The sequence below is a fragment of the Ambystoma mexicanum genome, chromosome 6p (genome assembly GCF_040938575.1).
Source record: "Ambystoma mexicanum isolate Mex_15411 chromosome 6p, UKY_AmexF1_1, whole genome shotgun sequence".
NCBI classification, from domain to species: Eukaryota; Metazoa; Chordata; class Amphibia; order Caudata; family Ambystomatidae; genus Ambystoma; species Ambystoma mexicanum.
In genome coordinates this window covers 1,099,987,325-1,100,000,667 of record NC_090935.1, presented here as the reverse complement: position 1 = coordinate 1,100,000,667, position 13,343 = coordinate 1,099,987,325, and the positions used below count along the sequence as shown (strand labels likewise).

At 42.8% G+C, this 13,343-nt stretch overlaps 1 protein-coding gene across 4 annotated transcripts in view; it reads right to left on the bottom strand.

Annotated features, from left to right (window-relative positions):
• FANCC (FA complementation group C) overlaps positions 1-13,343 on the bottom strand; it is a 2,294,314-nt gene that overhangs the window by 1,054,491 nt on the left and 1,226,480 nt on the right. For all 4 annotated transcript variants that reach the window (XM_069625705.1, XM_069625706.1, XM_069625707.1 and 1 more), the window contains one exon: positions 10,033-10,197. In XM_069625705.1, coding sequence (XP_069481806.1) covers positions 10,033-10,197 — 165 coding nt within the window. The remainder of the gene's footprint in view (positions 1-10,032; positions 10,198-13,343) is intronic.

The window sequence follows — 13,343 nt, the reverse complement described above, 5'->3', positions numbered from 1 at the left end:
CATGGGGGGCTGTCACGAGCGCAAACGGCCAAGGTGCCAAACAGCATGCACACTTCAAAAGGTATCCCACGCCCAGGGGCCATCGCTCACATGGCCTCCTCAGACCCTGTGTCTCCACGCAGGCCTCCACTGAGGCAGGCCGCCCCCCTGCAAACCACATAATACCACGACATACACACGTCATTCATTCACAAACACACCCCTGGTTCTAATACTTTATAAACCACTTCATATGTCTCATGAGAACATCCTTGTGCTTTGCAAGTCAACTCCTGAACCTTCTACCTGAGGAACACTGAGATCTATGCTAATCTGCTCGTCGTCGTGCTACCTGTGACCGCTTCGAGCAAACTCGTCAGTGTGCTGCCTGTGGCCATCTACCTGTTCTCCTGCAACATATTGCTCGGCCTGCTGAATCCAACTGTTTGTTGGTCAAGGTAAGGCCATGTATCCTAGTCATATTTAGGTAATTTTTACATTTCTATCTATTTGCGATTACAGTACCCAATTGTGCTATGGTCATTGGTCTCATTGCTATTGACTTGAGTTTCAATTGTTATGCTATCAATAGATCTATTTATTTTCATCTGTGTCAATTGTCATCGAATTGCATCCTTCGGGGGTCCAGTCTATAATGTAAGCATGTTTCCTTCTCGTGCAAGACAGAACATCCAAGGGACGAGTCACATGTCCAGAGTTTAGTCACATCATTTAAAAAATGTCTGTAACTTATGCAAATACTAAGCCGCACATGATGAACTGGTATAGTTCCGGCAACCAAAACAAACCTTGCATTGAACATGGAATGGTTCATTTACTTTTTTATGACATTTTTATTCATCAAGGTTTTATAATAATCTAGATATTTACTTTTCAGAATTTTCAACAATGCCTGCCTGTTCGATTAGCGGTTGCCCTTCGAAGACCCATGCTAAATCTGAAGGCACTACAATGCATGTATTCCCTAAAACTGTTGATCGAATAAAAGAATGGGTCAGACATTGCGGATATCCACCGGAAGAGCTTGAAAGTAGAGTCCAGCAAGTCTTTGAGGACAAGAGGGGTGATCGATACCGCATCTGCAGCCGGCACATTTCCTCAAACATGTACACCACATCTTGGGTAACAAAGAAGAATAAACGGCGAACGGCACGGAAATTGCTTGCAAACGCTATTCCAACTCTATTCGTCCACATTCTGCCTCTGGTGAGTCAAGTGTCCAGATTTAGCTTTAGGCGTTGCGGTAGTGTGTAGGTAGCCGAATGGATTAATTGATATTTTAGGTGTTGTGTCCCTTGTAATACTTTCGATATTGATATGAGTGTATAGCTTTTTGAATAATGACATTTATCAATAAATTATTTTTCAATTTTTTTACCCCCAAAGGAAATCTATTTATGGGCACAGGGAACAGTGCTATATTGCGCATTTTCAATAGCATTATTCTCAAGTATTCTGTCGGTTTACATGGCAATTTTTTAATATTTGCATTTCATTATCAAACAATAATTTACCTTTACAACTGCTTGAATATCCACTGAATCTGAAGCAAGAACATTCTACATCCGTGACGTGCCCGCAGTTATCAACCATTTCTAGCGCTTATCAGGTAATCATACTTGGGTATTCCGCTACAGACTTGTTTTATGCATGTCAAGTAATAGTTTTTATGTATCGTGTGCCTATTTTACCAATTGTTTGGTTAGTGCTTTCCAATTGATATAGACCTTAGTTGTCGTCCCCTGGTGTTTGTTTTCAGTTATAATTAGTGTTATCCATACTAATGCAAGTACTGTCTTTCAGGGAGATGCTGAGGTGTCCACCACATTGACAACAGCCCTAGATGTTCTTTAGCAGCACGAGGTATGGATACTGACAGCTCCATCGACCGTGATCATCAGGACTGGAACACTTGTCGTTTGATTGTTCTACACCATGTTTCATTCGTGGTTAGCCATTGATATGTACCTGTGCGGTCGACACCAAGCGTGTGTTGTGTTTTCAATATTGTAATCCTTACTAATGCAAATACTATGTTTCAGGCAGTTGTTGAAGCGTCAACCCACGCACTTGATTCAGAGCCTGACATTCAAGTAATTCCAGGGGAAGTGGAAGTGGGAACATGCGGATACGAATCGTCGCAACAGCTTTCGGAAGTGAGCACCACATTTACAACATCCATAGATATTCTTCAGCAGCACAAGGTATGGATACTGACAGCTCCATCGAGCGTGATCATATAACGTGATTCCATTTGCTATACTTTCTTCCCTATTAACGCAAGTACTGTGTTTCAGGGAGACGATAGAGCTTCCACTACAATCACAACATCCCATTTAGATGATGCAGATGTAAAGAAATCGGAGAAATAAGTCGATTAAATCTGATCATATTTAAATATTCCTTGATTCTTTTAGACAATGCATCATTTGTGGTTATCTCTTTATATGTACCTGTGCCGTCGACCCCAAGTGTGTGTGATGTTTACAATATTGAAAACCATACTAACGCAAGTACTGTGTTTCAGGGAGTTGCTGATGCCTCCTCTCCAATACAATCATTCCTGGCAGTCCATGCAGAGCCAGAGGTATGGATACTGACAGTTCCATGGAACTAGGTCTTCAGAGCTCGAATACTTGTCGTTTGATTGTTCTACACAATGTTTAATTTGTGTTGAGCTATTGAGATGTACCTGTGTGTTCGTCCTCGCGTGTGTTTTATGTTATCAATATTGTGATACATAGTAATGAAAGTACTATGTTTCAGGGAGTCGATGGAGCCTCATTCCGTGCTGTCTATGCGGATACAGAAAATATAGTTGTTGCAGAGCAAGAGGAAGGGAAGAGATGCGGAAACGAATCGGAGCTACAGCGTGCAGATGTTGAAGGTCGAGTCAAGAAAGTTGCAAAGAAAAGAAACAAAAATAAGGTTAGTTACAAACAGTTCATAACTTTAGACTTTCTTTGTGCTGGGGACTATTTTATGTTTTTTCCAGTAAATTGTACTATACTTTATCTTGTGTTTAAACTGAACATCCCTTTTCCAATCTGTCCTCTAGTTACCTGTGGGTGTACGAACTATACATACACAGACAGTGAAGCGAATGAGAGATGTTGCTTGCCAGACCATTTACACTATTGAGGAACTATTAATTCAGACGCCGAGTGTTGAGACTAGAGATGATCATGTCCAATGGCCAGAACATAAAATGAATGTGTCCGGAGAATCCAGTAAAGTTGTAATGGACCATTGCTACAGTGCGACTGCAACACCACAAGAAGATGATACTAATGTATTGAAGATAGTAGTCGCAGATCAATTCACACAATCTACACCCGCCAAAAAAATGCCACCCAAAAAGCTGTCGACAATGTTGTGTTCTCCCATCAATGTTGAAGTAACAGATGTTGAAATGACAGAATGAACCAGCAGCAGCATTCACCGACGCATCAGAACCTTATATCAGCGATATTTCTTTCAATGCTGCTGATATGTCCTCAACGATGCAGTCCGAAACAAGTATGACACCGGATGACAGTCTAATGAAAGAGGGCAAATACATAGTATTCAACAGTTGTTTGATGGATATTATAAGTATGCTGAAATGTGGGCATTCCGTCAGAGGGAAAGTATGTCGGAGGCCATTGATTCATGTGACTCGTCAAAAACAAGGCAGTGACTTCAAAATACATGCCGCCTGTAGATTAAATCATACGTTCTCATGGTCTGCACAACCGATGCTGGGGAAGCTGCCAGCAGGCAATCTACTGTGTGCAGCTGCATCACTTTTTAGTGGGTCCAGTTTTAGAAAGTTAGAGTCTTTCTTTCAGTTTGTGGGACTTCATTTCATTTCAGTAGTACTACAAATACCAACATGATTATCTGTTTCTGGCCATTAGTGATGCTTGGAAAATTGAACAATTATCTCTAGCAAGTACATTCGAAGGGAAACGATTCAGGCTAGCCGGCGATGGACAGTGCGACAGCCCTGGATTTTCTGCCAAGTACTGCACCTATCACTTTCAGGACATGGATAGTAAGAAAATTGTGAGTTTGGTGGTCGCGCAGGTGGCCATGGAGAAATTAGGATTTATAAAATCAGTGGAATATCTACAATCGAGGGGAATGCACATCGACCTCATAGCCACGGACAGACATGTTTCAATTGCCAAGACAAAGAGAGCAGTTCCCACATATTAAACATCAATTTGATGTATGGCATCTTGCTAAATCAATCAATAAAAAAATCTCGGCTGCAGGGGAAAAAAAAGGTTTGGAAAGTATTTCACAGTGGTCCCAGTCTATCACCAACCATCTTTGGTGGAGCTCCAAAACTTGTGAAGGGTCAGTGGAAATACTACTTGAAAAATGGCGGTCACTGATGCAGCACTGTACCAACGTTCACCGCTGGTCAGAAAACCTACATTTCCACAAATGTGAGCATGGCCCTTTGTCCCCATAGGAGGCAAGGAAGAAGAAGTGGTTGATTCCATCTTCACCGACACACAAAGCCATTAAGAAGATTGTTTTTGATAAAACTCTATCAAGAGATTTGAGGGGACTGACAGAATTCTGTCACACAGGAGGTTTGGAGGTGTTCCACAATATGTGCCTAAAGTACAGGCCAAAGCGCTTGCATTTCAGCATACAGGGCTTGAAACATAGGACTCTACTTGCGGTCTTGGCCCATAACGAGAATCTCTGCCGTGAACAATCTAGCACTACGAGTAATGTAAGGATGCCTCGCTACACTAAGGTGTTTTCTAAAATAATTAAGCAATGGGTGATCAAACCAGTCTATGAGGAAAGGGAGTTCGACTTTGTAAAAAGCCTTATTGTTGCTGTACTCGAGAAGCACAGATATGGAATTTTGAACATTTCTGTGCAGAGCACTGATGCATTGCCACCAAACATTGCCACTGTGCCATGTCCACCCAAAGCAGAGCTGGTTGTGAAGTACAAATCCCGGTTTAAATAATTATAATATGATTGTCTTTTTGTAAATAAATGTTATTGTACAGTGTACATACAAAGTATGCTAACCCCTCCCTTCACCATCCTGGGTGGGGAACAACCTGGGTGTCATCTTTGACTTCTCTCTCTATTCACCTCATATTGCTGACCTTGTCAATATGTGTATGTATATATTTATGTTGCTGTAACTAAGTTTCGCAATCTCATGTAAATGCTGCGCACTGTTAACCGAGGGGAGGCTTGCATATTACAAATGATAAAACAAACAATAAATCTCACTTTCAACTCAACTCCTCGGGTACGTTATACTTTCCCTGACATTCCCCCAAAAAGTCAACGTCTCCATAGTTATGGTTCTCTAGGACTGTAAAGCTAGCGGACAACAAGGACAAAATTGGGGGCCTCAGAACGCGCCAAGCTAGTTTATTCGATAAACATTTAATGTTAAATAAATGTACTTTGCCATATGTACCATGTTGCTGTTTGATTTGAAAGTACAGTTTCATATTCCGAATTGTGGCACGCTGTGTTGTGAGTTGATCTGTGTTGGTTTCCGGGTTCTGTGTGAAGTCGCGTAGAAGACGACTGGGCGTGTTTGCCTACGCAGCACAGTAACGTCACGGAGCGAGGCGAGGAATATGAATGTTTTGATAATGTCAGGCTCAGGGGCGGGGGATATGATTTAGTGCCGCAAAAGCAAGTCAGCCAGGGCGATGCGGCAAGTGATAGGATTATCACAAAATGGCGGCACCCTACTGCCTGTTTTCACGTGTGTTTAATGGACGAAAACTTGGGTAAGGTACATAGGAAATTTTTCTAAAATCGAGCGACTTAGGCTTAAAAACACATGGCCGACCCGTAGGGCCAATAAAAATGTTTTACCGAACCATTCCTTTAAATAGCATATTGGGGTTACCTAGCTCAACCGCCAACTTTGCAGTCCACCAAGAACTGGGCTGTTGGTTTCTGGGTGACCTTGTTGTTTCTCAGCCTGTAAGTCACTGGCTTAGTGTTTGTGGGAATAGAAAGGCATTTTTGACCCAGGAGCTAATCAGTTATCTGATCACAAGAGACCACTACCTGAGGATCCCATGGCTTAGGTATATAAAGGCTGTGTTGGTGGATACGGGAGTGGCCCAGTTTTTTATCCGACAGACCTTATACCAGTTAAAGTTGTAAAAATTGTGAAAACCAGTATACTCTAGTTTATTAGAGTGAAGAGAGTCTCCGGAGACCACGAGGGCAACAAATAGGAAACATTTGATGATTAGGGCCTCTGGTCTCCAGAAGACTTGGGCTCAGAATCCCTCACAGGGAATTTTTGTTACCAGGGCCTGTTTCAATTGTATTCACGTGAGAGCAGTGGTGGCGTTTTGGTCCAAGGGGGTGGTGGATCAATCATGTCTATTTTGTGATGTGCCGAAGGAACACTTAGCGCATTTGTTTTTGTTTTGTCCCACATTCTCGTTAATAAGAAAGCATACATTGAAAAGAGTTTTGCAGGGCCAAGGTTTTTGATGTTAGAACAAGGCCTTTTATCATCTGTTATGGGCGGACTCAGTCCAGGTGTGGTGGGGCGCCTTAATGTTTATAAAGTGTGCCCTCTCTTTGAGAAATGTTTTACTAAGGTCTGTTTAAATTTGCCCATGGTGGTGTTTTTAGGGGGTTTTAAGCTTATGCCACTCATTTTATTTATTTTTTATTGTTTGTAATATTGTCGTTGATTGATTATTGCTGTCTTTTTATGGTTTGCTTTGCTCACCGAAATAAACTTTAATTCATGTGTATATTTGAATGAATGGCACTGAAATTGGTGCTTTTGGAAATTTTGAGTATTGGGACACGTTTTGTTACAGTATGGCATATGCATTTGTCAGGAACTGCCATGGTTTTATTGATTGTCCATCAATAGCAGCAGCTGCAAAATGGTGTGAATACCTGGACATATAACGCATTGCCTGGAAAATGCCTAATACTCATAGACAAGCCAAAACTGTTGCTTGTTTGTTGGGAAATCAGCAGGGTCAACGATACACCAGCTGTTGAAAACTACTCGGGGGGGGGGGGGTGGATATGATTTTTGGCGGATTCAAAGGTCAAATGTACACTTTTTGTGAAAAATAATGAGGAACCAAACAGTGAAGTTGGTGCTCTGTTTGGCATAAAATCATGGGGTCAACAGTACATTTTGTGGTGAAAACCAGAGAACAAAAAGAACACGTTTTGGATAATTAATGGGTCAACTGTAAATCAAGGGTGACAGCAGGACACATTTTCAGAGAGCACTGGTGACAGCAGACACTATATGCAGATGAAGGAGGTTATTCTTCAATAGAGGCAAACATAAGCTCACAAAGTGTCCCTTAAACATGTTGTTAAAATATCAGGGGGAATCCAGGGGTGGGGGGGGGGGGGGTGAGGTAAGTGTACAAGTTAGGAACGTGGGTAGTACAAAACAGTATGCCATGATAGATGCTTCAGAATAAAGTGCGTGGGGGTGGGCCTGTCTCCCAATACATTAAGGGAGCAGAAGCGTACATAACATGGGGTCAGATTGCCCAGGGTGGGTCAGAGTACGGTACTTCCTTTTCACTGGAGCTTCCTAGACCAGCGGCAACCATATTAGAAGAGCATGGGGCTGAACCTGGTGGAGGGGATTGCCAGCCAGAGAACGGGCACACCGGTGTTACCCTTTGCCAACTGCCCTTTGGTGGATGCCTTTATACACTGATGTTTGAGAGGGCAAGACTTGACCAATCCCATAAGGTCCCGTTCTAAAGAGCCTCTAGTATGGGACTGGGAGTCTCGAGTAGACGTTTTTGTGACTGGGGACTAGGCGGATGGCAAAGAACGGGCTTCCTTGTTCCTTGCCCAGGGTGTACCGGGCATATGTTAGTGCCTTCGCACTTGACGGAAATATCTGCCTTTCGGTGAAAGCATCTGCAGTATGCCCGATGTACCAGTCATATGATAATAATACCTGCCGTTTGATTGTAGCATATGAGGGGAATACCTGGCAATACCAGCCATGTGATGCCACTGCCTGTGCATTTGAAGGGAATAGCCAGCATATGATGAAGGTACTGGGGCATTTGAAGGCAATACTTGCATATAACATATGCACACAGCATTTGTTCAAATTAACTGGCGTATTTACTGAGTACCTCGCATTTGATATCACTACCTACAATATACATTATAGTGCGAGTACCTGGCCACTTGCAAGGAACCCAGACGTGGACTCCCTGCTCACTGTCCTCAGAGAGGCACAGCCCCACCTCACTGATGTGGCCCAACAAGGCTGAAACACGTGTATGGGGTTGCTGTTGGTACTCTTGTTCAGAAGGGAATTGCCGTAGCATTTCGGTGCTGGACTGCCCATGTGGGCGGGACAAAGACTGATGTGCAAATGGATATTTCCGATCTCTGAAAGGTACAGTGAGCAAAAAGCAAGAGCTGCAAACACTCATCTCAGAACAGGTTATCATGCCATGCTCGTTCTGGAGAAGGACGCCCACTACCTTTTTTGAAAACCACTTGCGAGGAATACCGGGCATATGATGCGGGTAGCTGGGCGTCTGATAGCAACATCAGGTATATGATACAAGTATGTGCCATTTGATTGGAATCCCTTGCCTACTGTATGATGTGAGTAGTTGGGCGTTCAATGCGAATAGATGACATATAGTGTCAGTGGTCAAATGATGGCAATACCTGCTAAATGCTATGGGTATCTGGACAATACCTGGCCATGACTGCAAACAAAGTAATCTACTGCACTTTACAAAGGTCACACATATTGGCGTTGCAATGCTTGCTTTTAAGCCCTTATTGCATCAAAATGTTAATGTTAATGTGTAATCAATCCACAACAGAATCAAATGATATATGATACGATATGGCATTTATAACGCGCCTATACAAAAGTGTTCCGAGGCGCGACGAGGCAAGGGAGGGGGAACAGAGGGAAGACAGACAACAATCTTATTAGGCCAAGTGTCATTCAGATCGTGCAAGTGCATGGGAAGGGGGAAAGGGAAAAGTGCGAGGGGGAAGGGAGAGGGGAAAGTGCAGTACATGGGAGAGGGGAAAGTGCAATACATGGGATAGAATTAATAAGATAAATAAACGGCATGATGGTGGCAAGTGCGTGGTAAGAGAAGACATAAGTGCTGGTGGGGGACTGTAGGGATACAGAATACAGTCCCCAGGTGCGGGGTTGCCAGGGAGACAGTGCAGGTGTGCAAATGGCTGGGCCTGGGCCCAAGGTCATAAAGGGTGGCCATGTAGCCAGTGCAGTTTTAGCCCGGAATTCAGAGGGGGAGAGAAAGCAGAAGCAAAGAGGAAGGTTTTGAGGTGCTTCCGGAACCAGAGATGGTTCTCCTCAAGTTTCAGGGAGGCATGAAGGCTGTTCCAGAGGGAGGCCAGAGATCTACCACCAACTTGTTGCTTGGAGAAGCGGCTGACCCTGAGGCGGTTGGAGGCGGATGAGCGAAGAGCTCGAGAGGGAAGATATTTGAGAAGAGAGAGTTGAAGGTATTGCGGCCCCAGGCCCCAGAAGGCCTTGTGGTCAATGCAGAGGGTTTTGAACTTAATCCTTGCAGCCACTGGGAGCCAGTGCAGAGATTTCAGTCCTGGAGAGATACGATCCCTGGGCTTGAGGCCAAGGACAAGTCTCACAGTCCTTTTCTGGATAAGGTGCAGAGGGCGGAGAGTAGAGGCAGGCAGATTTAGATAGAGGCTGTTGCAATAGTCCAGCCTAGAGAGAACCAGGGCTCTGGAGACGGTGAGCTTCTGGGGGAAGGATAGGAAAGGAAGAATACCTCTGAGGAGGTGCAGATGGTAGTCTGACTTCTTAGAGACAGAGATGTGAGGAGAGAAGGAGAGTGTGGAGTCAAAGGTGAACCCGAGGTTTTTAGAGTGGATGGAATTCCTTCAGCTGGTGCCTGTGATGGACATGCTTCTATCTTCTGTATATTTTTTACATCGTTTTTCGCGATATGCATCTACGATAACAGAAGAGCAAAAATCACAGGCGGAGCACTTTACTTCACTTACTGAATGAATGCTTCATTAACTGCTTCGAGAAAGTGGACGCTTAGAATCTCCCTTAACTCGTAGCCGTGATAGGTCAAGAGGCTCTCAAGCAGTGGGGTGACATCGGTCATCGTAATGAGTGGCACGCAGAGCACAGATATATCCTTGACTCGATCTTCTAGCAACCTGTGGAAAGAAAATAAGTGCAGTCATCATTAGGATCATCATTGATCATTAGGTTAAACTAATTATCGTAAATCAAAGTACCCAAATCAGTAAACAAAATAGAGATGTGTCAGTATTGCGATTTCATTTCTACAAACAGCTCAACATTACTGTATTACTGAATATAAAAAGATGGGTCAGCAGGATTCGCAGGCAAGCAGAGGCGAGTATTAGAAGCATATATTTTTGAGTTCCTATTTAATGGACTTGGGGGACTAGTGCTTCTACCAGCAGCAAAACAGAACCGTACAATCTTCTAAAAGGATGCTTATAACTGGGATTGGGGTAGGGGGAGGTCCTCTGGCATGAAACGAGGCCGATATAAAGGAGATGAAAGCTTTATATTACAGCGACCATCAAATTTTCTCCCAAGACTAGTGTGAATCAACAATGATTGAATATCTATTTTAGATTCAAGTAGCGTACATTTGGCTAACAAATTAGACAGAAGATTTTCAAGAGCGTCAAATTTGTCATCAGATGTCATGCTCTGGTCATTATCGCCATCTTCAATCGTTGGACCTGGATCAGTGATAACACCACGTAAGAAAGGTGGCGTTTTTTGGTGGAAGAGTTGAACATAAAGATCAATGGGACACTGGGCTCAGTGGTGTGTAGACTAGCTGCATTCACCATCAACTGATCAGACTGTTCGGAGAAGGGAATTTTTGAGTTAGTGGTTAAAGCAATTTTAGGGGCAGGGGAGGTGGGGGTAAAATATAAAGGGGTATTAATGGGCTCACCAATCGTCCAATCAAGGGTTTGGCCAAGATATTCTAATTCCATCTCTAACGGAGAGTGAGGTAAATCAATGGGTTGCTGCATGGGGGAGACCAGGGGCACAGTAGGCGAACCAACTCAAGCGCTATGTGCAACATGGCTGGAGTGGACTATGCTATTGGTAGGTCCAAGCATGCTAGAAGAGAGATGGTCATAGTCTACAGCATTCTCCACAATGGCAGTTATTGCTTTAGATATTGCTTTGGGGTAATCTGTTACGGTAGATACAACAGATGTTTGCTTAACAGATAATGCTAGCGACCCACCTAGTACATCATTTATTAATTTGGAGCTTCCACAGCCAAGCTCGTTTGAAATTTCAGATATAAGATCACCTGTAGATTCGGCTATTAGCTGCACATTATAGTTAGCCGTGATGAGAGCGACCATCTGCCTCTATGCCTCCTCATTGATACTAAGCGTGCAGATAGCCTTCCTTTGGTATATGATCTGAATGGACAGTTATGTCTTAAATTCTGAGGAAAAAGCATAACATCTACCGGAATTCATCCATTCTTGATCATCTGATTCTAAATATAATGACGAAATGATTAATAACTTCTCATCTATTATGATAGATATCCAAGGTAAGGCCCAACAATTTTATAAATCAGTTCAAGAAAGAGTTAACTTGCCATTGCCTCCAAGAACTGGTAATGATAAAATGATCCAAAGAGCTAAGAGATCTGCGTCATGCAATCAAACTTATAATTGACACACAGAATGATATGCTCCCAGGGTCTATTATTGCAGCTCAGATTAGGATTCTTAAACGTGATTATAGATCTTGGTTAAAAACCCATAAAAAAGAACTTGAGCTATATCTCTGGCAGAAACTTGCCTGACTTGCTCTGTCTGGCGATGGTAATGGAGTATGTCAATTGCTCTCGAAGACCAAAAAACGTGATCTATCTCTAAATTGTATCAGTGAGGACGCATGGGCGACACATATTAAATCTACCCTTGGTCAGGCTGATTCCAGAACTGTTGCCCTCCCGATTCCTGATGTTACATGGGTTTGTACAGCAACTGTGCTTGACATTATAGCCATCATTGAAAAATTGAAATCTTCACGTGCTGCCGGCCCTGATGGCATTTGTAATCTGGTTATTAAAAGTGTTCCTTCACTTTGGGGTGCTTCCCTACACATTATTTTTTCTCATATTGGCAAATACGGAATTCTTCCGCCCTCTTGGAGATCTAGTAATATCTTGACAGTAAATAAGAAGGGAGCCTGGGATATGCCATCTAATTTTCGTATGTTATCCATGTTGGACTCTACTTCGAAAATGTTCACTAAAGTTCTCCTCTACGAATTGAACACATGGATATCTGATAATAAGATTCTTCCTCAGAATTAAATAGGCTCTAGGGAGAAATTGAGCACTTCACACAATTAGCTTATTTTGAGCTCTGCAATTGAACATGCATGGCAGCGTCGAAATTTGGATGTATATTGTGCATTTATCGACTTTTCCACCGCATTCGATACAGTGTAGGAATGGGCTGTGGCGGAAACTGGATGCATGGGGGATTCCTCCTGGCTTGCTTCGTATGTTGATGCTTCTTCATGACGACACATCCGTTTGTGTCCGCTTAAATGCATTGGGAAGACTCTCCAAATCCATTACAATGCTTTGTGGTGTTAAGCAGGGATGCATGATTGCAGCCATCCTATTCAATCTTTACTTATCCGGTATGTGCGACGCATATGCAATCCATGCTGCTAACCCTATCAAAATCAAGAATGTCTCCATAGGTTGGCTTGCCTATGCAGACGATCTTATCCTTGTAGATTATACGCCTGCTGGATTACAATTGATGTTAGTTGCTCTAGTCACCTATTCGTCTGACAATAGTCTTAAAATTAACATCGACAAAAGTAAAATCATGGTATTTACCCAGAAATGTAGGCCCAAAAAAGTCCCCTGGACATTATCTTCCCAAAAAATTGAACAAGTAAAATCTTATAAATATGTGGGCTTTATCTTTGATGATAAAATGAAATGGGAGCTACATTGGGCTGACTTAAAAAGGAAATGTAGCATATCGGTTAGTGGACTCAGTGCATTTATCGGACGCAATAACGGCTATTGTACATCTGCTGTTTTGTCCATCTATAATGCTAAAATTGTGGCCATGCTATCTTATGCAGTTCCAATCTGGGGCCATAAATTTAAGAAACGTATCATTACCATTGAAGCAAAACTACTAAGGCAATTATTTCGCATTCCCCAATGTGTTAGTATTCAATACTTCTATCTTGAATTTAATATAAAGGCATTTGGAATGTTTATATAGCCCAATGTGTTTTAGGCCTAGAGGAT